Source organism: Panulirus ornatus, chromosome 35, assembly GCF_036320965.1.
Source record: "Panulirus ornatus isolate Po-2019 chromosome 35, ASM3632096v1, whole genome shotgun sequence".
In the NCBI taxonomy this organism is placed as follows: Eukaryota; Metazoa; Arthropoda; class Malacostraca; order Decapoda; family Palinuridae; genus Panulirus; species Panulirus ornatus.
The window spans coordinates 19352870-19375954 of record NC_092258.1 but is presented as its reverse complement, the minus strand read 5'-3'; the positions used below and the strand labels follow the sequence as shown (position 1 = coordinate 19375954).

Below are 23085 nucleotides of genomic sequence, written 5' to 3'. Positions count from 1 at the left end.
GGGGAGGGAGCGGGGGCTGGAAATCCTCCCCTCTCGTTTTTTTAATTTTCCAAAAGAAGGAACAGAGAAGGGGGCCAGGTGAGGATTTCCCTCAAAGGCCCAGTCCTCTTTCTTAACGCTACCTCGCTAACGCGGGAAATGGCTAATAGTTTGAAAGAAAAAGAAAAGATATGTATCAAGTATGTATAATTATGATATTAATTGTATGTATAATTATAATGTTAATTATAATATTAAGTATATATATTATGTATATATATTAAGTATGATAAATAAAGAATATATATATATATATATATATATATATATATATATATATATATATATATATATATATATATATATATATATTCTTTATTTATCATACTTAACCGCCGTCCACTGCGTTAGCGAGGTAGCGCAAGGAAACAGATGAGTGGCCCAATACACCCACATACACATGTATATACATACATATACAGTTCAACGTGTACATACATATACATACACAGACATATACATATATACACATGTACATATTCATACATGCTGCCTTCATCCATTCCTGCCGCCACCCCGCCACACATGAAATGACACCCCGCGTCCCCCAGAATGCTTACGAGGTAGTGCCAGGAAAAAACAACAAAGGCCACATTCGTTCACATTCAGTCTCTAGCTGTCATGTATAATGCACCGAAATCATAGCTCCCTTTCCACATCCAGGCCCAACAAAACTTTCTATGGTTTACCCCACGCTTCACATGCCCGGGTTTAATCCATTGACAGCACGTCGACCCCGGTATACCACATCGTTCCAATTCACTCCATTCTTTGCACGCCTTTCACCCTCCTGCATATTCAGGCCCGATCGCTCAAAATCTTGTTCACTCCATCTTTCCACCTTCAATTTGGTCTCCCACTTCTCCTCGTTCCCTCCACCTCTGACACAAATATCCTCTTCGTCAATCTTTCCTCACTCATTCTCTCCATTTGACCAAACCATTTCATTACACCCTCTTCTGCTCTCTTATATATATATAAGAGAGACTTTTGGATGTTAATGTGCTGAGAGGTGCAACTGGAGGGATGTCTGATCATTATCTTGTGGAGGCTAAGGTGAAGATTTGTATGGGTTTTCGGAAAAGAAGAGTGAATGTTGGGGTGAAGACGGTGGTGAGAGTAAGTGAGCTTGGGAAGGAGACTTGTGTGAGGAAGTACCAGGAGAGACTGAGTACAGAATGGAAAAAGGTGAGAACAATGGAAGTAAGGGGAGTGGGGGAGGAATGGGATGTATTTAGGGAATCAGTGATGGATTGCGCAAAAGATGCTTGTGGCATGAGAAGCGTGGGAGGTGGGTTGATTAGAAAGGGCAGTGAGTGGTGGGATGAAGAAGTAAGATTATTAGTGAAAGAGAAGAGAGAGGCATTTGGACGATTTTTGCAGGGAAAAATGCAATTGAGTGGGAGATGTATAAAAGAAAGAGACAGGAGGTCAAGAGAAAGGTGCAAGAGGTGAAAAAGAGGGCAAATGAGAGTTGGGGTGAGAGAGTATCATTAAATTTTATGGAGAATAAAAAGATGTTCTGGAAGGAGGTAAATCAAGTGCGTAAGACAAGGGAGCAAATGGGAACTTCAGTGAAGGGCGCAAATGGGGAGGTGATAACAAGTAGTGGTGATGTGAGAAGGAGATGGAGTGAGTATTTTGAAGGTTTGTTGAATGTGTTTGATGATAGAGTGGCAGATATAGGGTGTTTTGGTCGAGGTGGTGTGCAAAGTGAGAGGGTTAGGGAAAATGATTTGGTAAACAGAGAAGAGGTAGTAAAAGCTTTGCGGAAGATGAAAGCCGGCAAGGCAGCGGGTTTGGATGGTATTGCAGTGGAATTTATTAAAAAAGGGGGTGACTGTATTGTTGACTGGTTGGTAAGGTTATTTGATGTATGTATGACTCACGGTGAGGTGCCTGAGGATTGGCGGAATGCGTGCATAGTGCCATTGTACAAAGGCATTATTTATTCTCCCTAAAATTTAATGATACTCTCTCACCCCATATATATATATATATATATATATATATATATATATATATATATATATATATATATATATATATATATATATATATATATATATATATATATATATATATATATATATATATGTATGTATGTATATATATATATATATATATATATATATATATATATATATATATATATATATATATATATATATATATATATATATATATATTTTTTTTTTTTTTTTTCTTTTTTTTTTATACTTTGTCGCTGTCTCCCGCGTTTGCGAGGTAGCGCAAGGAAACAGACGAAAGAAATGGCCCAACCCCCCCCATACACATGTACATACACACGTCCACACACGCAAATATACATACCTACACAGCTTTCCATGGTTTACCCCGGACGCTTCACATGCCTTGGTTCAATCCACTGACAGCACGTCAACCCCTGTATACCACATCACTCCAATTCGCTCTATTTCTTGCCCTCCTTTCACCCTCCTGCATGTTCAGGCCCCGATCACACAAAATCCTTTTCACTCCATCTTTCCACCTCCAATTTGGTCTCCCTCTTCTCCTCGTTCCCTCCACCTCCGACACATATATCCTCTTGGTCAATCTTTCCTCATTCATTCTCTCCATGTGCCCAAACCATTTCAAAACACCCTCTTCTGCTCTCTCAACCACGCTCTTTTTATTTCCACACATCTCTCTTACCCTTACGTTACTTACTCGATCAAACCACCTCACACCACACATTGTCCTCAAACATCTCATTTCCAGCACATCCATCCTCCTGCGCACAACTCTATCCATAGCCCACGCCTCGCAACCATACAACATTGTTGGAACCACTATTCCTTCAAACATACCCATTTTTGCTTTCCGGGATAATGTTCTCGACTTCCACACATTTTTCAAGGCTCCCAAAATTTTCGCCCCCTCCCCCACCCTATGATCCACTTCCGCTTCCATGGTTCCATCCGCTGACAGATCCACTCCCAGATATCTAAAACACTTCACTTCCTCCAGTTTTTCTCCATTCAAACTCACCTCCCAATTGACTTGACCCTCAACCCTACTGTACCTAATAACCTTGCTCTTATTCACATTTACTCTTAACTTTCTTCTTCCACACACTTTACCAAACTCCGTCACCAGCTTCTGCAGTTTCTCACATGAATCCGCCACCAGCGCTGTATCATCAGCGAACAACAACTGACTCACTTCCCAAGCTCTCTCATCCCCAACAGACTTCATACTTGCCCCTCTTTCCAAGACTCTTGCATTTACCTCCCTAACAACCCCATCCATAAACAAATTAAACAACCATGGAGACATCACACACCCCTGCCGCAAACCTACATTCACTGAGAACCAATCACTTTCCTCTCTTCCTACACGTACACATGCCTTACATCCTCGATAAAAACTTTTCACTGCTTCTAACAACTTGCCTCCCACACCATATATTCTTAATACCTTCCACAGAGCATCTCTATCAACTCTATCATATGCCTTCTCCAGATCCATAAATGCTACATACAAATCCATTTGCTTTTCTAAGTATTTCTCACATACATTCTTCAAAGCAAACACCTGATCCACACATCCTCTACCACTTCTGAAACGACACTGCTCTTCCCCAATCTGATGCTCTGTACCTGCCTTCACCCTCTCAATCAATACCCTCCCATATAATTTACCAGGAATACTCAACAAACTTATACCTCTGTAATTTGAGCACTCACTCTTATCCCCTTTGCCTTTGTACAATGGCACTATGCACGCATTCCGCCAATCCTCAGGCACCTCACCATGAGTCATACATACATTAAATAACCTTACCAACCAGTCAACAATATATATATATATATATATATATATCTTTTTTTTTGCTTTGTCGCTGTCTCCCGCGTTTGTGATGTAGCGCAAGGAAACAAACGAAAGAAATGGCCCAACCCACCCCCATACACATGTATATACATATGTCCACACACGCAAATATACATACCTACACAGCTTTCCATGGTTTACCCCAGACGCTTCACATGCCCTGATTCAATCCACTGACAGCACGTCAACCCCGGTATACGATATCGATCCAATTCACTCTATTCCTTGCCCTCCTTTCACCCTCCTGCATGTTCAGGCCCCGATCACTCAAAATCTTTTTCACTCCATCTTTCCACCTCCAATTTGGTCTCCCACTTCTCCTCGTTCCCTCCACCTCCGACACATATATCCTCTTGGTCAATCTTTCCTCACTCATTCTCTCCATGTGCCCAAACCATTTCAAAACACCCTCTTCTGCTCTCTCGACCACGCTCTTTTTATTTCCACACATCTCTCTTACCCTTACGTTACTTACTCGATCAAACCACCTCACACCACACATTGTCCTCAAACATCTCATTTCCAGCACATCCATCCTCCTGCGCACAACTCTATCCATAGCCCACGCCTCGCAACCATACAACATTGTTGGAACCACTATTCCTTCAAACATACCCATTTTTGCTTTCCGAGATAATGTTCTCGACTTCCACACATTCTTCAAGGCTCCCAGAATTTTCGCCCCCTCCCCCACCCTATGATCCACTTCCGCTTCCATGGTTCCATCCGCTGCCAGATCCACTCCCAGATATCTAAAACACTTTACTTCCTCCAGTTTTTCTCCATTCAAACTTACCTCCCAATTGACTTAACCCTCAACCCTACTGTACCTAATAACCTTGCTCTTATTCACATTTACTCTTAACTTTCTTCTTTCACACACTTTACCAAACTCAGTCACCAGCTTCTGCAGTTTCTCACATGAATCAGCCACCAGCGCTGTATCATCAGCGAACAACAACTGACTCACTTCCCAAGCTCTCTCATCCCCAACAGACTTCATACTTGCCCCTCTTTCCAAAACTCTTGCATTCACCTCCCTAACAACCCCATCCATAAACAAATTAAACAACCATGGAGACATCACACACCCCTGCCGCAAACCTACATTCATTTTGGATGTTAATGTGCTGAGAGGTGCAACTGGAGAGATTTCTGATCATTATTTTGTGGAGGCTAAGGTGAAGATTTGTATGGGTTTTCAGAAAAGAAGAGTGAATGTTGGGGTGAAGAGGGTGGTGAGAGTAAGTGAGCTTGGGAAGGAGACTTGTGTGAGGAAGTACCAGGAGAGACTGAGTACAGAATGGAAAAAGGTGAGAACAATGGAAGTAAGGGGAGTGGGGGAGGAATGGGATGTATTTAGGAAATCAGTGATGGATTGCGCAAAAGATGCTTGTGGCATGAGAAGAGTGGGAGGTGAGCTGATTAGAAAGGGTAGTGAGTGGTGGGATGAAGAAGTAAGATTATTAGTGAAAGAGAAGAGAGAGGCATTTGGACGATTTTATATATATATATATATATATATATATATATATATATATATATACGTTGAGATGTATAGGTATGTAAATGTGCGTGTGTGGACGTGTATGTATATACATGTGTATGTGGGTGGGCTGGACCATTCTTTCGTCTGTTTCCTTGCGCTACCTCGCTAACGCGGGAGACAGCGACAAAGTATAATAAATATCAAATATATATATATATATATATATATATATATATATATATATATATATATATATATATATATATATATATATATATATATATATATATATATATTCCTTCTCTCATACCATTAGCCATTTCCCGCATTAGCGAGGTAGCGTTAAGAATAGAGGACTGGGCCTTTGAGGGAATATCCTCACCTGGCCCCCTTCTCTGTCCCTTCTTTTGGAAAATTAAAAAAAACGAGAGGGGAGGATTTACAGCCTACCGCTCCCTTCCCTTTTAGTCGCTTTCTACGACACGCAGGGAATACGTGGGAAGTATTCTTAATCCCCTATCCCCAGGGATAATATATATATATATATATATATATATATATATATATATATATATATATATATATATATATATATATATATTCATACTATTCGCCATTTCCCGCATTAGCGAGGTAGCGTTGAGAACAGAGGACTGGGCCTTTGAGGGAATATCCTCACCTGGCCCCCTTCTCTGTTCCCTCTTTTGGAAAATTAAAAAAAAAAAAGCGAGAGGGTAGGATTTCCAGCCACCCGCTCCCTCCCCTTTTAGTCGCCTTCTACGGCATGCAGGGAATACGTGGGAAGTATTCTTTCTCCCCTATCCCCAGGGATAATAGATACATACACATGTACATATTCATATTTGCTGCCTTCATCCATTCCCGTTGCCACCCTGCCACACATGAAATGGCTTTTATGGCCCTTATAATGAAAGTTTAGAAATTGAAACGGCTAACAAAGTATCATACATCAGAGGAACCTTAGATTACAACTGCTAATGTTTTTCTTCTTTTTTGTGTGTGTTTTGTGCTTTTATAATGTTGAATTGGTTTATAAGAATAATTCGGAGTAAAGGTTGATTAAGAAATTACAGGGAAAGAGAGCGAAAGGTTAATAATAAAAGTAGCTCAAGAGACCTGAGAAAGGGCAATAAAATGCTTTGGATAGTGAGGATGAGTGAGAAGTTGACAAAGAGGGTATATGTGTCATAAGTGAAGAGAAGAGTATAACAGCTAATGAGATGTCTGCAAATGAGCTCTCAGTCATACTCTTACTTATTGTCACACCTCTTTTATCTTATCATTACTTATTCAATTAACCCTCCTATCACCACATAATGTCATCAAACATTTCATTTCCAATACATTCACCCTTCCATGCATTCTAACAGCCCAGGCCTTTCATCCATGCAGAACTGCATGACTACAATACCCTCAAGCCTCGTTTTCTACCCATTAAGCTTTCATTATCCCTTTTATTTTCACCATACTACTTGCATTGACTCACTTTGCATACCTAAAAAAAAAAATGATAAAGGCCAAGCAGCAAGTTACAATTCAACTCCCAGCAATGGCATGGTTAAGCAAGAATTTACCATAAATATGAATATCTATTCAGTGACATTAATAGTATATATATATATATATATATATATATATATATATATATATATATATATATATATATATATATATATATATATATATATCCCTGGGGATAGGGGAGAAAGAATACTTCCCACGTATTCCCTGCGTGTCGTAGAAGGCGACTAAAAGGGGAGGAAGCGGGGAGCTGGAAATGCCCCCTCTTTTTTTTTTTTTTTAATTTTCCAAAAGAAGGAACAGAGAAGGGGGCCAGGTGAGGATATTCCCTCAGAGGCCCAGTCCTCTGTTCTTAACGCTACCTTGCTAACGCGGGAAATGGCGAATAGTTTGAAAAAAGAAAATATATATATATATATATATATATTTGCTACCTCGCAAACGCGGGAGACAGCGACAAAGTATAAAAAAAAAAAAAAAAAAAAATATATATATATATATATATATATATATATATATATATATATATATATATATATATATATATATATATATATATATATATATATATATATATATATATATATATATTATATATATATATATATATATATATATCATTATTATGGATGTCCATATAACATTACTACAGTGTATGTGTTTGTCTTAACAGATGAAGGTTGTGTTGTCGCTGCTTCTGATGGTGGTCGGGCTGGCAGTGGCCCAGCATTTTGGAACGGCCAAATTTAGTTTCCAGTCTCCTTCATTCCAACAATCAGGACAGAACACCTTCAGTGGATTACAGAGTGGGTCCAATAACAAGAAAGATAGAAATGTAAGTCGTGTTGCTATATAACATCTCATATCAAACTTGACCACAATGTATCATTTCAGTTGTCTCTTGTGTGCGCACACTAAGTCCTCGGGGAAAACTTGATGTAGTCTTATCTCCAGATAACGTGCCATGTTTTCATGACCAAACTTGCTATGTTCACATGACCAAGTTTGCTATGTTCTCCACTGTCAGTCAGGCACAATAATCATTGCATGACCATGACCAGGTTCACGCCATCAGCAACGGTCGGCAGTACCACTTCTCGTGGCAGGCAAACCCTAGCCGAGTGTTCAATGGCAGAGCCGCCTTCACTTACTGCAGTGGCTTGGGCCCCGGCTGGTCTGCCGTGGGCGTCAGCAGCAGAAGCGAGTGGAACTTCCTCAAGGGAATCCTTGAAAGTGAACGTAAGTAACACTAATGTGTATACCAACCTACCAACACTAATGTGTATACCAACCTACCAACACTAATGTGTATACCAACTACCAACACTAATGTGTATACCAACCTACCAACACTAATGTGTATACCAACCTACCAACACTAATGTGTATACCAACCTACCAACACTAATGTGTATACCAACCTACCAACACTAATGTGTATACCAACCTACCAACACTAATGTGTATACCAACCTACCAACACTAATGTGTATACCAACCTACCAACACTAATGTGTATACCAACTACCAACACTAATGTGTATAACAACTACCAACACTAATACCAACGTACCAACACTAATGTGTATACCAACGTACCAACACTTATACCAACGTACCAACACTAATGTGTATAACAACTACCAACACTAATGTGTATACCAACCTACCAACACTCATACCAACGTACCAACACTAATGTGTATAACAACTACCAGCACTAATGTGTATACCAACCTACCAACATTTATACCAACGTACCAACACTAATGTATATACCAACCTACCAACACTTATACCAACGTACCAACACTAATGTGTATACCAACCTACCAACTCTAATGTGTATACCAACTGCCAACACTAATGTTTATACCAATCTACCAACACTAATGTGTAATTTAATTGCCAACACTAATATGCATACCAACTGCCAACTCTAATGTTTATACCAACCTACCAACACTAATGTCTATACCAACTGTCAGCACTAATTTTTATACCAACTGCCAGCACTAATGCATATACCAAGCTACCAAGTGTGGTAGTCCATGTCAGGTAGGGTGGTAGTCATGTCAGGTTAGTGTGGTAGTCATGTCAGGCAGGGTGGTGGCCATGTTAGGTAGTGTGGTAGTCATGTTAGGTAGTGTGGTAGTTCATGTCAGGTAGTGTGGTAGTCATGTCAGTAGGGTGGTAGTCATGTCAGGTAGGGTGGTAGTCATGTTAGGTAGTGTGGTAGTATGTCAGGTAGGGTGGTAGTCATGTTAGGTAGTGTGGTAGTATGTCAGGTAGGGTGGTAGTCATGTTAGGTAGTGTGGTAGTCATGTTAGGTAGTGTGGTAGTCATGTCAGTAGGGTGGTAGTCATGTTAGGTAGTGTGGTAGTATGTCAGGTAGGGTGGTAGTCATGTTAGGTAGTGTGGTAGTCATGTCAGTAGTGTGGTAGTCATGTCAGTAGGGTGGTAGTCATTTCAGGTAGTGTGGTAGTTCATGTCAGGTAGGGTGGTAGTCATGTTAGGTAGTGTGGTAGTTCATGTCAGGTAGGGTGGTAGTCATGTCAGGCAGGGTGGTGGCCATGTTAGGTAGTGTGGTAGTCCATGTCAGGTAGGGTGGTAGTCATTTCAGGTAGTGTGGTAGTCATGTCAGGCAGGATGGCAGTCATGTCAGGCAGGGTGGTGGCCATGTTAGGTAGTGTGGTAGTCCATGTCAGGTAGGGTGGTAGTCATGTCAGTAGTGTGGTAGTCATGTCAGTAGTGTGGTAGTCATGTCAGTAGTGTGGTAGTCATGTCAGTAGGGTGGTAGTCATTTCAGGTAGTGTGGTAGTCATGTCAGGTTAGTGTGGTAGTCATGTCAGTAGGGTGGTAGTCATGTCAGTAGGGTGGTAGTCATTTCAGGTAGTGTGGTAGTCCATGTCAGGTAGGGTGGTAGTCATGTTAGGTAGTGTGGTAGTTCATGTCAGGTAGTGTGGTAGTTCATGTCAGGTAGTGTGGTAGTTCATGTCAGGTAGGGTGGTAGTCATGTCAGGCAGGATGGCAGTCATGTCAGGCAGGATGGCAGTCATGTCAGGCAGGATGGCAGTCATGTCAGGCAGGATGGCAGTCATGTCAGGCAGGGTGGTGGCCATGTTAGGTAGTGTGGTAGTCATGTCAGGTTAGTGTGGTAGTCATGTCAGGCAGGGTGGTGGCCATGTTAGGTAGTGTGGTAGTCATGTCAGGTAGTGTGGTAGTCCATGTCAGGTAGGGTGGTAGTCATTTCAGGTAGTGTGGTAGTCATGTCAGTAGGGTGGTAGTCATTTCAGGTAGTGTGGTAGTCATGTCAGTAGTGTGGTAGTCATGTCAGTAGTGTGGTAGTCATGTCAGTAGTGTGGTAGTCATGTCAGTAGTGTGGTAGTCATGTCAGGTTAGTGTGGTAGTCATGTCAGGTAGTGTGGTAGTCCATGTCAGGTAGGGTGGTAGTCATGTCAGTAGTGTGGTAGTCATGTCAGTAGTGTGGTAGTCATGTCAGGTTAGTGTGGTAGTCATGTCAGTAGTGTGGTAGTCATGTCAGTAGTGTGGTAGTCATGTCAGTAGTGTGGTAGTCATGTCAGGTTAGTGTGGTAGTCATGTCAGGTAGTGTGGTAGTCATGTCAGGTAGTGTGGTAGTCCATGTCAGGTAGGGTGGTAGTCATGTCAGGTAGTGTGGTAGTCCATGTCAGGTAGGGTGGTAGTCATGTCAGTAGGGTGGTAGTCATGTCAGTAGTGTGGTAGTCATGTCAGGTAGTGTGGTAGTCCATGTCAGGTAGGGTGGTAGTCATGTCAGTAGGGTGGTAGTCATGTCAGTAGTGTGGTAGTCATGTCAGTAGTGTGGTAGTCATGTCCGGTAGTGTGGTAGTCCATGTCAGGTAGGGTGGTAGTCATTTCAGGTAGTGTGGTAGTCATGTCAGTAGTGTGGTAGTCATGTCAGTAGTGTGGTAGTCATGTCAGTAGTGTGGTAGTCATGTCAGGTTAGTGTGGTAGTCATGTCAGGCAGGGTGGTGGCCATGTTAGGTAGTGTGGTAGTCATGTCAGTAGTGTGGTAGTCATGTCAGGTTAGTGTGGTAGTCATGTCAGGTAGTGTGGTAGTCCATGTCAGGTAGGGTGGTAGTCATGTCAGGTTAGTGTGGTAGTCATGTCAGTAGTGTGGTAGTCATGTCAGGTAGTGTGGTTAGTCATGTCAGGTAGTGTGGTAGTATGTCAGGTAGGGTGGTAGTCATGTCAGTAGTGTGGTAGTCATGTCAGTAGGGTGGTAGTCATTTCAGGTAGTGTGGTAGTTCATGTCAGGTAGTGTGGTAGTTCATGTCAGGTAGTGTGGTAGTCCATGTCAGGTAGGGTGGTAGTCATTTCAGGTAGTGTGGTAGTCATGTCAGTAGTGTGGTAGTCATGTCAGGTAGTGTGGTAGTCCATGTCAGGTAGGGTGGTAGTCATGTCAGGTAGGGTGGTAGTCATGTTAGGTAGTGTGGTAGTCATGTCAGTAGTGTGGTAGTCATGTCAGTAGTGTGGTAGTCATGTCAGTAGTGTGGTAGTCATGTCAGGCAGGATGGCAGTCATGTCAGGCAGGATGGCAGTCATGTCAGGCAGGATGGCAGTCATGTCAGGCAGGATGGCAGTCATGTCAGGCAGGATGGCAGTCATGTCAGGCAGGATGGCAGTCATGTCAGGCAGGATGGCAGTCATGTCAGGCAGGATGGCAGTCATGTCAGGCAGGATGGCAGTCATGTCAGGCAGGATGGCAGTCATGTCAGGCAGGATGGCAGTCATGTCAGGCAGGATGGCAGTCATGTCAGGCAGGATGGCAGTCATGTCAGGCAGGATGGCAGTCATGTCAGGCAGGATGGCAGTCATGTCAGGCAGGATGGCAGTCATGTCAGGCAGGATGGCAGTCATGTCAGGCAGGATGGCAGTCATGTCAGGCAGGATGGCAGTCATGTCAGGTAGGGTGGTAGTCATGTCAGGCAGGATGGCAGTCATGTCAGGCAGGATGGCAGTCATGTCAGGCAGGGTGGTGGCCATGTTAGGTAGTGTGGTAGTCCATGTCAGGTAGGGTGGTAGTCATGTCAGGCAGGGTGGTGGCCATGTTAGGTAGTGTGGTAGTCCATGTCAGGTAGGGTGGTAGTCATGTCAGTAGTGTGGTAGTCATGTCAGTAGTGTGGTAGTCATGTCAGGTTAGTGTGGTAGTCATGTCAGGCAGGATGGCAGTCATGTCAGGCAGGGTGGTGGCCATGTTAGGTAGTGTGGTAGTTCATGTCAGGTAGGGTGGTAGTCATGTCAGGTAGTGTGGTAGTCCATGTCAGGTAGGGTGGTAGTCATGTCAGGCAGGGTGGTGGCCATGTTAGGTAGTGTGGTAGTCATGTCAGGTAGTGTGTAGTCATGTCAGGTAGTGTGGTAGTCCATGTCAGGTAGGGTGGTAGTCATGTCAGGCAGGGTGGTGGCCATGTTAGGTAGTGTGGTAGTCCATGTCAGGTAGGGTGGTAGTCATGTCAGGCAGGGTGGTGGCCATGTTAGGTAGTGTGGTAGTCATGTCAGTAGTGTGGTAGTCATGTCAGGCAGGGTGGTGGCCATGTTAGGTAGTGTGGTAGTCATGTCAGTAGTGTGGTAGTCATGTCAGGTAGTGTGGTAGTCCATGTCAGGTAGGGTGGTAGTCATGTTAGGTAGTGTGGTAGTTCATGTCAGGTAGGGTGGTAGTCATGTCAGGTAGTGTGGTAGTTCATGTCAGGTAGGGTGGTAGTCATGTCAGGCAGGGTGGTGGCCATGTTAGGTAGTGTGGTAGTCCATGTCAGGTAGGGTGGTAGTCATTTCAGGTAGTGTGGTAGTCCATGTCAGGTAGGGTGGTAGTCATGTCAGGCAGGATGGCAGTCATGTCAGGCAGGGTGGTGGCCATGTTAGGTAGTGTGGTAGTCCATGTCAGGTAGGGTGGTAGTCATGTCAGGTAGTGTGGTAGTCATGTCAGGCAGGGTGGTGGCCATGTTAGGTAGTGTGGTAGTCATGTCAGTAGTGTGGTAGTCATGTCAGTAGGGTGGTAGTCATTTCAGGTAGTGTGGTAGTCCATGTCAGGTAGGGTGGTAGTCATGTCAGGCAGGGTGGTGGCCATGTTAGGTAGTGTGGTAGTCCATGTCAGGTAGGGTGGTAGTCATTTCAGGTAGTGTGGTAGTCATGTCAGGTTAGTGTGGTAGTCATGTCAGTAGGGTGGTAGTCATGTCAGGCAGGGTGGTGGCCATGTTAGGTAGTGTGGTAGTCATGTCAGGTAGTGTGTAGTCATGTCAGGTAGTGTGGTAGTCCATGTCAGGTAGGGTGGTAGTCATTTCAGGTAGTGTGGTAGTCATGTCAGGCAGGGTGGTGGCCATGTTAGGTAGTGTGGTAGTCCATGTCAGGTAGGGTGGTAGTCATGTCAGTAGTGTGGTAGTCATGTCAGGTAGTGTGGTAGTTCATGTCAGGTAGTGTGGTTAGTCATGTCAGGTAGTGTGGTAGTCCATGTCAGGTAGGGTGGTAGTCATGTCAGGTAGGGTGGTAGTCATGTCAGGTAGTGTGGTTAGTCATGTCAGGTAGGGTGGTAGTCATGTCAGTAGTGTGGTAGTCATGTCAGTAGTGTGGTAGTCATGTCAGTAGTGTGGTAGTCATGTCAGGTAGTGTGGTAGTATGTCAGGTAGGGTGGTAGTCATGTCAGTAGGGTGGTAGTCATGTCAGTAGGGTGGTAGTCATGTCAGTAGTGTGGTAGTCATGTCAGGCAGGATGGCAGTCATGTCAGGCAGGGTGGTGGCCATGTTAGGTAGTGTGGTAGTCCATGTCAGGTAGGGTGGTAGTCATGTCAGTAGGGTGGTAGTCATGTCAGTAGTGTGGTAGTCATGTCAGGCAGGGTGGTGGCCATGTTAGGTAGTGTGGTAGTATGTCAGGTAGGGTGGTAGTCATTTCAGGTAGTGTGGTAGTTCATGTCAGGTAGTGTGGTAGTCCATGTCAGGTAGGGTGGTAGTCATGTCAGGTAGTGTGGTAGTCCATGTCAGGTAGGGTGGTAGTCATGTCAGTAGGGTGGTAGTCATGTCAGGCAGGGTGGTGGCCATGTTAGGTAGTGTGGTAGTCATGTCAGGTAGTGTGGTAGTCCATGTCAGGTAGGGTGGTAGTCATGTCAGGCAGGGTGGTGGCCATGTTAGGTAGTGTGGTAGTCCATGTCAGGTAGGGTGGTAGTCATGTCAGGTTAGTGTGGTAGTCATGTCAGGTAGTGTGGTAGTCCATGTCAGGTAGGGTGGTAGTCATTTCAGGTAGTGTGGTAGTCCATGTCAGGTAGGGTGGTAGTCATTTCAGGTAGTGTGGTAGTTCATGTCAGGTAGTGTGGTAGTCATGTCAGTAGTGTGGTAGTCATGTCCGGTAGTGTGGTAGTCCATGTCAGGTAGGGTGGTAGTCATGTCAGGCAGGGTGGTGGCCATGTTAGGTAGTGTGGTAGTTCATGTCAGGTAGTGTGGTAGTCCATGTCAGGTAGGGTGGTAGTCATGTCAGTAGTGTGGTAGTCATGTCAGGTAGTGTGGTAGTCCATGTCAGGTAGGGTGGTAGTCATGTCAGGTAGTGTGGTAGTCCATGTCAGGTAGGGTGGTAGTCATGTCAGGTAGTGTGGTAGTATGTCAGGTAGGGTGGTAGTCATTTCAGGTAGTGTGGTAGTCCATGTCAGGTAGGGTGGTAGTCATGTCAGTAGTGTGGTAGTCATGTCAGTAGTGTGGTAGTCATGTCAGGTTAGTGTGGTAGTCATGTCAGGTTAGTGTGGTAGTCATGTCAGGTTAGTGTGGTAGTCATGTCAGGCAGGGTGGTGGCCATGTTAGGTAGTGTGGTAGTCCATGTCAGGTAGGGTGGTAGTCATTTCAGGTAGTGTGGTAGTCATGTCAGTAGTGTGGTAGTCATGTCAGGTAGGGTGGTAGTCATGTCAGTAGTGTGGTAGTCATGTCAGGTAGTGTGGTAGTTCATGTCAGGTAGGGTGGTAGTCCATGTCAGGTAGGGTGGTAGTCATGTCAGGTAGTGTGGTTAGTCATGTCAGGTTAGTGTGGTAGTCATGTCAGGTAGGGTGGTAGTCATGTCAGGTAGTGTGGTAGTCATGTCATGTAGGGTGGGAGTCATGTCAGGTAGGGTGGTAGTCATTTCAGGTAGTGTGGTAGTCATGTCAGGTAGTGTGGTAGTCATGTCAGGTAGTGTGGTAGTCATGTCAGGTAGGGTGGTAGTCATGTCAGGTAGTGTGGTAGTCATGTCAGGTAGGGTGGTAGTCATGTTAGGTAGTGTGGTAGTCATGTCAGGTAGTGTGGTAGTCATGTCAGGTAGGGTGGTAGTCATGTCAGGTAGTGTGGTAGTCATGTCAGGTAGTGTGGTAGTCATGTCAGGTAGTGTGGTAGTCATGTCAGGTAGTGTGGTAGTCATGTTTCATGTGTAATCATTTTCTTTCCAGGTGATCTGAGATACTTCTGGATGGGAGGCAGCAATAACAGGGGGAGGTGGACGTGGGCGACCGGCGAGAGATTTGGACCATTTGAAGCTTGGTCACCTCGCGGAGGGTGAGTTGGCCATAACCCCTACACACACACACACACATGTGGAGGACGACCACTTACATACCACCCACTCTACACACACACACACACACACATGTGGAGGACGACCACTTACACACCACCCTCTCCACACACACACATGTGGAGGACGACCACTTACACACCACCCTCTCCACACACACACATGTGGAGGACGACCACTTACATACCACCCACTCCACACACACACACACACACACATGTGGAGGACGACCACTTACACACCACCCTCTCCACACACACACATGTGGAGGACGACCACTTACACACCACCCTCTCCACACACACACATGTGGAGGACGACCACTTACATACCACCCACTCTACACACACACACACACATGTGGAGGACGACCACTTACACACCACCCTCTCCACACACACACATGTGGAGGACGACCACTTACACACCACCCTCTCCACACACACACATGTGGAGGACGACCACTTACATACCACCCACTCCACACACACACACACACACATGTGGAGGACGACCACTTACACACCACCCTCTCCACACACACACATGTGGAGGACGACCACTTACATACCACCCACTCCACACACACACACACACACATGTGGAGGACGACCACTTACACACCACCCTCTCCACACACACACGTGGAGGACGACCACTTACACACCACCCTCTCCACACACACACATGTGGAGGACGACCACTTACATACCACCCACTCCACACACACACACACACACACATGTGGAGGACGACCACTTACATACCACCCACTCCACACACACACATGTGGAGGACGACCACTTACACACCACCCTCTCCACACACACACATGTGGAGGACGACCACTTACATACCACCCACTCCACACACACATGTGTAGGACGACCACTTACATACCACCCACTCCACACACACATGTGTAGGACGACCACTTACACACCACCCACTCCACACACACATGTGGAGGACGACCACTTACACACCATCCCCTCCACAGACACATGTGGAGGGCGACCACTTACACACCACCCACTCCACACACACACACACACACATGTGGAGGACGACCACTTACACACCACCCACTCCACACACACATGTGGAGGACGACCACTTACACACCACCCCCTCCACACATACATGTGGAAGATGACCACTTACACACCACCACCTCCACACACACATGTGGAGGGCGACCACTTACACACCACCACCTCCACACACACGTGTGGAGGACGACCATTTACACACCACCACCTCCACACACACACACACACACACACACACACACACATGGAGGATGATCACTTACACACGACCACTTACACACATGTGGAAGACGAGTAATAAGTAACAAGTAATAAGTAACAAGTAATAAGTAACAAGTAATAAGTAACCAGTAATAAGTAACCAGTAATAAGTAACAAGTAATAAGTAACAAGTAATAAGTAACCAGTAATAAGTAACAAGTAATAAGTTTGTGGGTCGTACGACTGAAGCAAGCAAGAGGTATCTGCTGCATCACCTGATCTGGACGAGTGGAACACGCAAGCCACAAAGAATGTAGGAGGAACATTATCACCACCACACACTTCCTACACTGTAGGAGGAACATTATCACCACCACACACTTCATACACTGTAGGAGGAACATTATCACCACCACACACTTCATACACTGTAGGAGGAACATTATCACCACCACACACTTCATACACTGTAGGAGGAACATTATCACCACCACACACTTCATACACTGTAGGAGGAACATTATCACCACCACACACTTCATACACTGTAGGAGGAACATTATCACCACCACACACTTCATACACTGTAGGAGGAACATTATCACCACCACACACTTCATACACTGTAGGAGGAACATTATCATCACCACACACTTCATACACTGTAGGAGGAACATTATCACCACCACACACTTCATACACTGTAGGAGGAACATTATCACCACCACACACTTCATACACTGTAGGAGGAACATTATCACCACCACACACTTCATACACTGTAGGAGGAACATTATCACCACCACACACTTCATACACTGTAGGAGGAACATTATCACCACCACACACTTCATACACTGTAGGAGGAACATTATCACCACCACACACTTCATACACTGTAGGAGGAACATTATCACCACCACACACTTCATACACTGTAGGAGGAACATTATCACCACCACACACTTCATACACTGTAGGAGGAACATTATCACCACCACACACTTCCTACACTGTAGGAGGAACATTATCACCACCACACACTTCATACACTGTAGGAGGAACATTATCACCACCACACACTTCATACACTGTAGGAGGAACATTATCACCACCACACACTTCATACACTGTAGGAGGAACATTATCACCACCACACACTTCATACACTGTAGGAGGAACATTATCACCACCACACACTTCATACACTGTAGGAGGAACATTATCACCACCACACACTTCATACACTGTAGGAGGAACATTATCACCACCACACACTTCATACACTGTAGGAGGAACATTATCATCACCACACACTTCATACACTGTAGGAGGAACATTATCACCACCACACACTTCATACACTGTAGGAGGAACATTATCACCACCACACACTTCATACACTGTAGGAGGAACATTATCATCACCACACACTTCCTACACTGTAGGAGGAACATTATCACCACCACACACTTCATACACTGTAGGAGGAACATTATCACCACCACACACTTCATACACTGTAGGAGGAACATTATCACCACCACACACTTCCTACACTGTAGGAGGAACATTATCACCACCACACACTTCATACACTGTAGGAGGAACATTATCATCACCACACACTTCCTACACTGTAGGAGGAACATTATCACCACCACACACTTCATACACTGTAGGAGGAACATTATCACCACCACACACTTCATACACTGTAGGAGGAACATTATCACCACCACACACTTCATACACTGTAGGAGGAACATTATCACCACCACACACTTCATACACTGTAGGAGGAACATTATCACCACCACACACTTCCTACACTGTAGGAGGAACATTATCACCACCACACACTTCCTACACTGTAGGAGGAACATTATCACCACCACACACTTCATACACTGTAGGAGGAACATTATCACCACCACACACTTCATACACTGTAGGAGGAACATTATCACCACCACACACTTCATACACTGTAGGAGGAACATTATCACCACCACACACTTCATACACTGTAGGAGGAACATTATCATCACCACACACTTCCTACACTGTAGGAGGAACATTATCACCACCACACACTTCATACACTGTAGGAGGAACATTATCACCACCACACACTTCCTACACTGTAGGAGGAACATTATCACCACCACACACTTCATACACTGTAGGAGGAACATTATCATCACCACACACTTCCTACACTGATGAGCACATTGCCCAGTGAACCACAGATCAGGTGGACCGCTCATTGGTTCACATGTATGGTCAGGTGGACCGCTCATTGGTTCACATGTATGGTCAGGTGGACCGCTCATTGGTTCACATGTATGGTCAGGTGGACCGCTCATTGGTTCACAGGTATGGTCAGGTGGACCGCTCATTGGTTCACAGGTATGGTCAGGTGGACCGCTCATTGGTTCACAGGTATGGTCAGGTGGACCGCTCATTGGTTCACATGTATGGTCAGGTGGACCGCTCATTGGTTCACAGGTATGGTCAGGTGGACCGCTCATTGGTTCACATGTATGGTCAGGTGGACCGCTCATTGGTTCACAGGTATGGTCAGGTGGACCGCTCATTGGTTCACATGTATGGTCAGGCATAAGAGGGAAGCTTCTACGATGGACAGATTATCTCAGTGGGAGGGCACAAAGGTCGAGTGCCACAGGGTTCGGTTCTGCGACCATTACTCTTCTGGATCTATGTTAATGACTTGCCTGAAGGTGTTTGCTGATGATGAAATGGTCGCGAGGGAAGTGAAAAGCGAGGAGGATTGCATCACATTGTAAGGGGACCTAAACAGATTCTAAAATTGGTCAGAAACAAGGCTGATCGAATTCAAGCTGAGCAAATGTAATGAGGATGGGACTGAGCTAAAGACGACCTCACTATCATCATTACCTTACCAGCAGGTCAGGGATCACACTACCCTACCAGCAGGTCAGGGATCACACTACCCTACCAGCAGGTCAGGGATCACACTACCCTACCAGCAGGTCAGGGATCACACTACCCTACCAGCAGGTCAGGGATCACACTACCCTACCAGCAGGTCAGGGATCACACTACCCTACCAGCAGGTCAGGGATCACACTACCCTACCAGCAGGTCAGGGATCACACTACCCTACCAGCAGGTCAGGGATCACACTACCCTACCAGCAGGTCAGGGATCACTCTACCCTACCAGCAGGTCAGGGATCACACTACCCTACCAGCAGGTCAGGGATCACACTACCCTACCAGCAGGTCAGGGATCACACTACCCTACCAGCAGGTCAGGGATCACATTACTCAAAGAGGAGATGTAACCGTGGAACTTACAGAGAACGGAGTTCAATATTCAGGATAATGCAGTAAGAGATCCTTTGATATTTACAAACAAGGAATAAGAACAACATCGCTATCTTCAACCTTAGGTAGAACACACACACACACACACACACACACACACACACACACACACACACACACAGAAGTTGTAATTTTTCAGGAAAATGAAAAATCAAAAGAATTTTGCGATATTCTACAGAGAAAGAAAGGCTTAAGATAGCGGGAAAGAAATGCAGCAAACTATCGAAATATATATCAAGGACAAGGTAGATGATGATGGTGGACAAGGTAGATGATGATGGTGGACAAGGTAGATGATGATGGAGGACAAGGTAGATGATGATGGTGGACAAGGTAGATGATGATGGTGGACAAGGTAAATGATGATGGAGGACAAGGTAGATGATGATGGTGGACAAGGTAAATGATGACGGAGGACAAGGTAGATGATGATGGTGGACAAGGTAGATGATGATGGTGGACAAAGTAGATGATGATGGTGGACAAGGCAGATGATGATGGTGGACAAAGTAGATGATGATGGTGGACAAAGTAGATGATGATGGTGGACAAGGTAGATGATGATGGTGGACAAGGTAGATGATGATGGTGGACAAGGCAGATGATGATGGAGGACAAGGTAGATGATGATGGTGGACAAGGTAGATGATGATGGTGGACAAGGTAGATGATGATGGAGGACAAGGTAGATGATGATGGTGGACAAGGTAAATGATGATGGAGGACAAGGTAGATGATGATGGTGGACAAGGTAGATGATGATGGAGGACAAGGTAGATGATGATGGTGGACAAGGTAAATGATGATGGAGGACAAGGTAGATGATGATGGTGGACAAGGTAGATGATGATGGTAGACAAAGTAGATGATGATGGTGGACAAGGTAGATGATGATGGTGGACAAAGTAGATGATGATGGTGGACAAGGCAGATGATGATGGTGGACAAAGTAGATGATGATGGTGGACAAAGTAGATGATGATGGTGGACAAGGTAGATGACGATGGTGGACAAGGTAGATGATAATGGTGGACAAGGCAGATGATGATGGTGGACAAGGCAGATGATGATGGTGGACAAAGTAGATGATGAAGGTGGACAAGGCAGATGATGATGGTGGACAAAGTAGATGATGATGGTAGACGAGGTAGATGATGATGGTGGACAAGGTAGATGATGATGGTGGACAAAGTAGATGATCATGGTGGACGAGGTAGATGATGATGGTGGACAAGGCAGATGATGATGGTGGACAAAGTAGATGATGATGGTGGACAAGGCAGATGATGATGGTGGACAAAGTAGATGATGATGGTGGACAAGGTAGATGATGATGGTGGACAAGGTAGATGATGATGGTGGACGAGGTAGATGATGATGGTGGACGAGGCGGATGATGATGGTGGACAAGGCAGATGATGATGGTGGACAAAGTAGATGATGATGGTGGACAAGGCAGATGATGATGGTGGACAAAGTAGATGATGATGGTGGACGAGGTAGATGATGATGGTGGACAAGGTAGATGATGATGGTGGACAAGGTAGATGATGATGGTGGACGAGGTAGATGATGATGGTGGACAAGGCAGATGATGATGGTGGACAAGGTACATGATGATGGTGGACGAGGTAGAGGATGATGGTGGACAAGGCAGATGATAATGATGGACAAGGTAGATGATTATGGTGGGCAAGGAAGATGATGATGTTGAACGAGGTAGACGATGGTGGACAAAGTAGGTGATGATGGTGGACAAGGCAGATGATGATGGTAGACAAGATAGATGGTGATGGTGGACAAGGTAGATGATGATGGTTGAAAGGTTGACGATAATGGGGGACGAAGTAGATAATGATGGTGGACATGGTAGATGATGATGGTGGACAAGGGAGACGATACTTTTGGGCAACGTAGATGATGGTGGATAAGGTAGATGATGATAGTGGACAAGGTAGATGATGATGGTGGACAAGATAGATGATGATGGTGGACAAGGTAGATGATGGTGGAAAGGTTGATGATAATTGTGGAAGACGTAGATGATGATGGTGGACAAGAGAGATGATGATGGTGGACAAGAAAGATGATGATGGTAGACAAGGTAGATGATGATGGTGGACATGGTAGATGATGGCGGACGAGGTAGATGATGATGCTGGACAAGGCAGATGATGATGGTGGACAAGGTAGATGATGATGGTGGGCAAGGTAGATGATGGTGGACGAGGTAGATGATGGTGGGCAAAGTAGGTGATGATGGTGGACAAGGCAGATGATGGTGTACAAGTTAGATGGTAATGGTGGACAAGGTAGATGATGGTGGAAAGGTTGACGATAATTAGGACGAAGTAGATAATGATGGTGGACAAGAAAGATGATGATAGTGAACAAGGTAGATGATGATGGTGGACAAGATAGATGGTGATGGTGGACAAGGTAGATGATGGTGGAAAAGTTGATGATAATTGTGGAAGACGTAGATGATGATGGTGGACAAGAAAGATGATGATGGTGGACAAGGTAGATGATGGTGGAAAAGTTGATGATAATTGTGGAAGACGTAGATGATGATGGTGGACAAGAAAGATGATGATAGTGGACAAGGTAGATGATAGTGGACAAAGTAGATGATAATGGTGGACAAGATAGATGGTGATGGTAGACAAGGTAGATGATGATGGTGGATAGGTTGACGATATTGGTGGACGAAGTAGATAATGATGGTGGACAAGGGGGAGGATGATGGTGGACAAGGTAGATGATGATGGTGGACAAGGCAAATGATGATGGTGGACAACTTAGATGATATAATGGTGGACAAGGTAGATGATGATGGTGGACGAGATAGACGATGAAGGTGGACACAGTAGATGATGATGGACATGGTAGATGATGATGGCAGACAAGGTAGATGATGATGGTGGATGAGGTAGATGAAGATGGTGGACGAGGTAGATGATGATGATGGATAAAG

The 23085-nt window shown here is 44.9% G+C and overlaps 1 protein-coding gene across 1 annotated transcript in view; it reads left to right on the top strand.

Annotated features, from left to right (window-relative positions):
- LOC139760196 (uncharacterized) overlaps positions 1-23085 on the top strand; it is a 59223-nt gene that overhangs the window by 16054 nt on the left and 20084 nt on the right. Inside the window, exons 2-4 of the mRNA XM_071683130.1 lie at positions 7599-7760; positions 7987-8164; positions 15357-15462. Coding sequence (XP_071539231.1) covers positions 7599-7760; positions 7987-8164; positions 15357-15462 — 446 coding nt within the window. The remainder of the gene's footprint in view (positions 1-7598; positions 7761-7986; positions 8165-15356; positions 15463-23085) is intronic.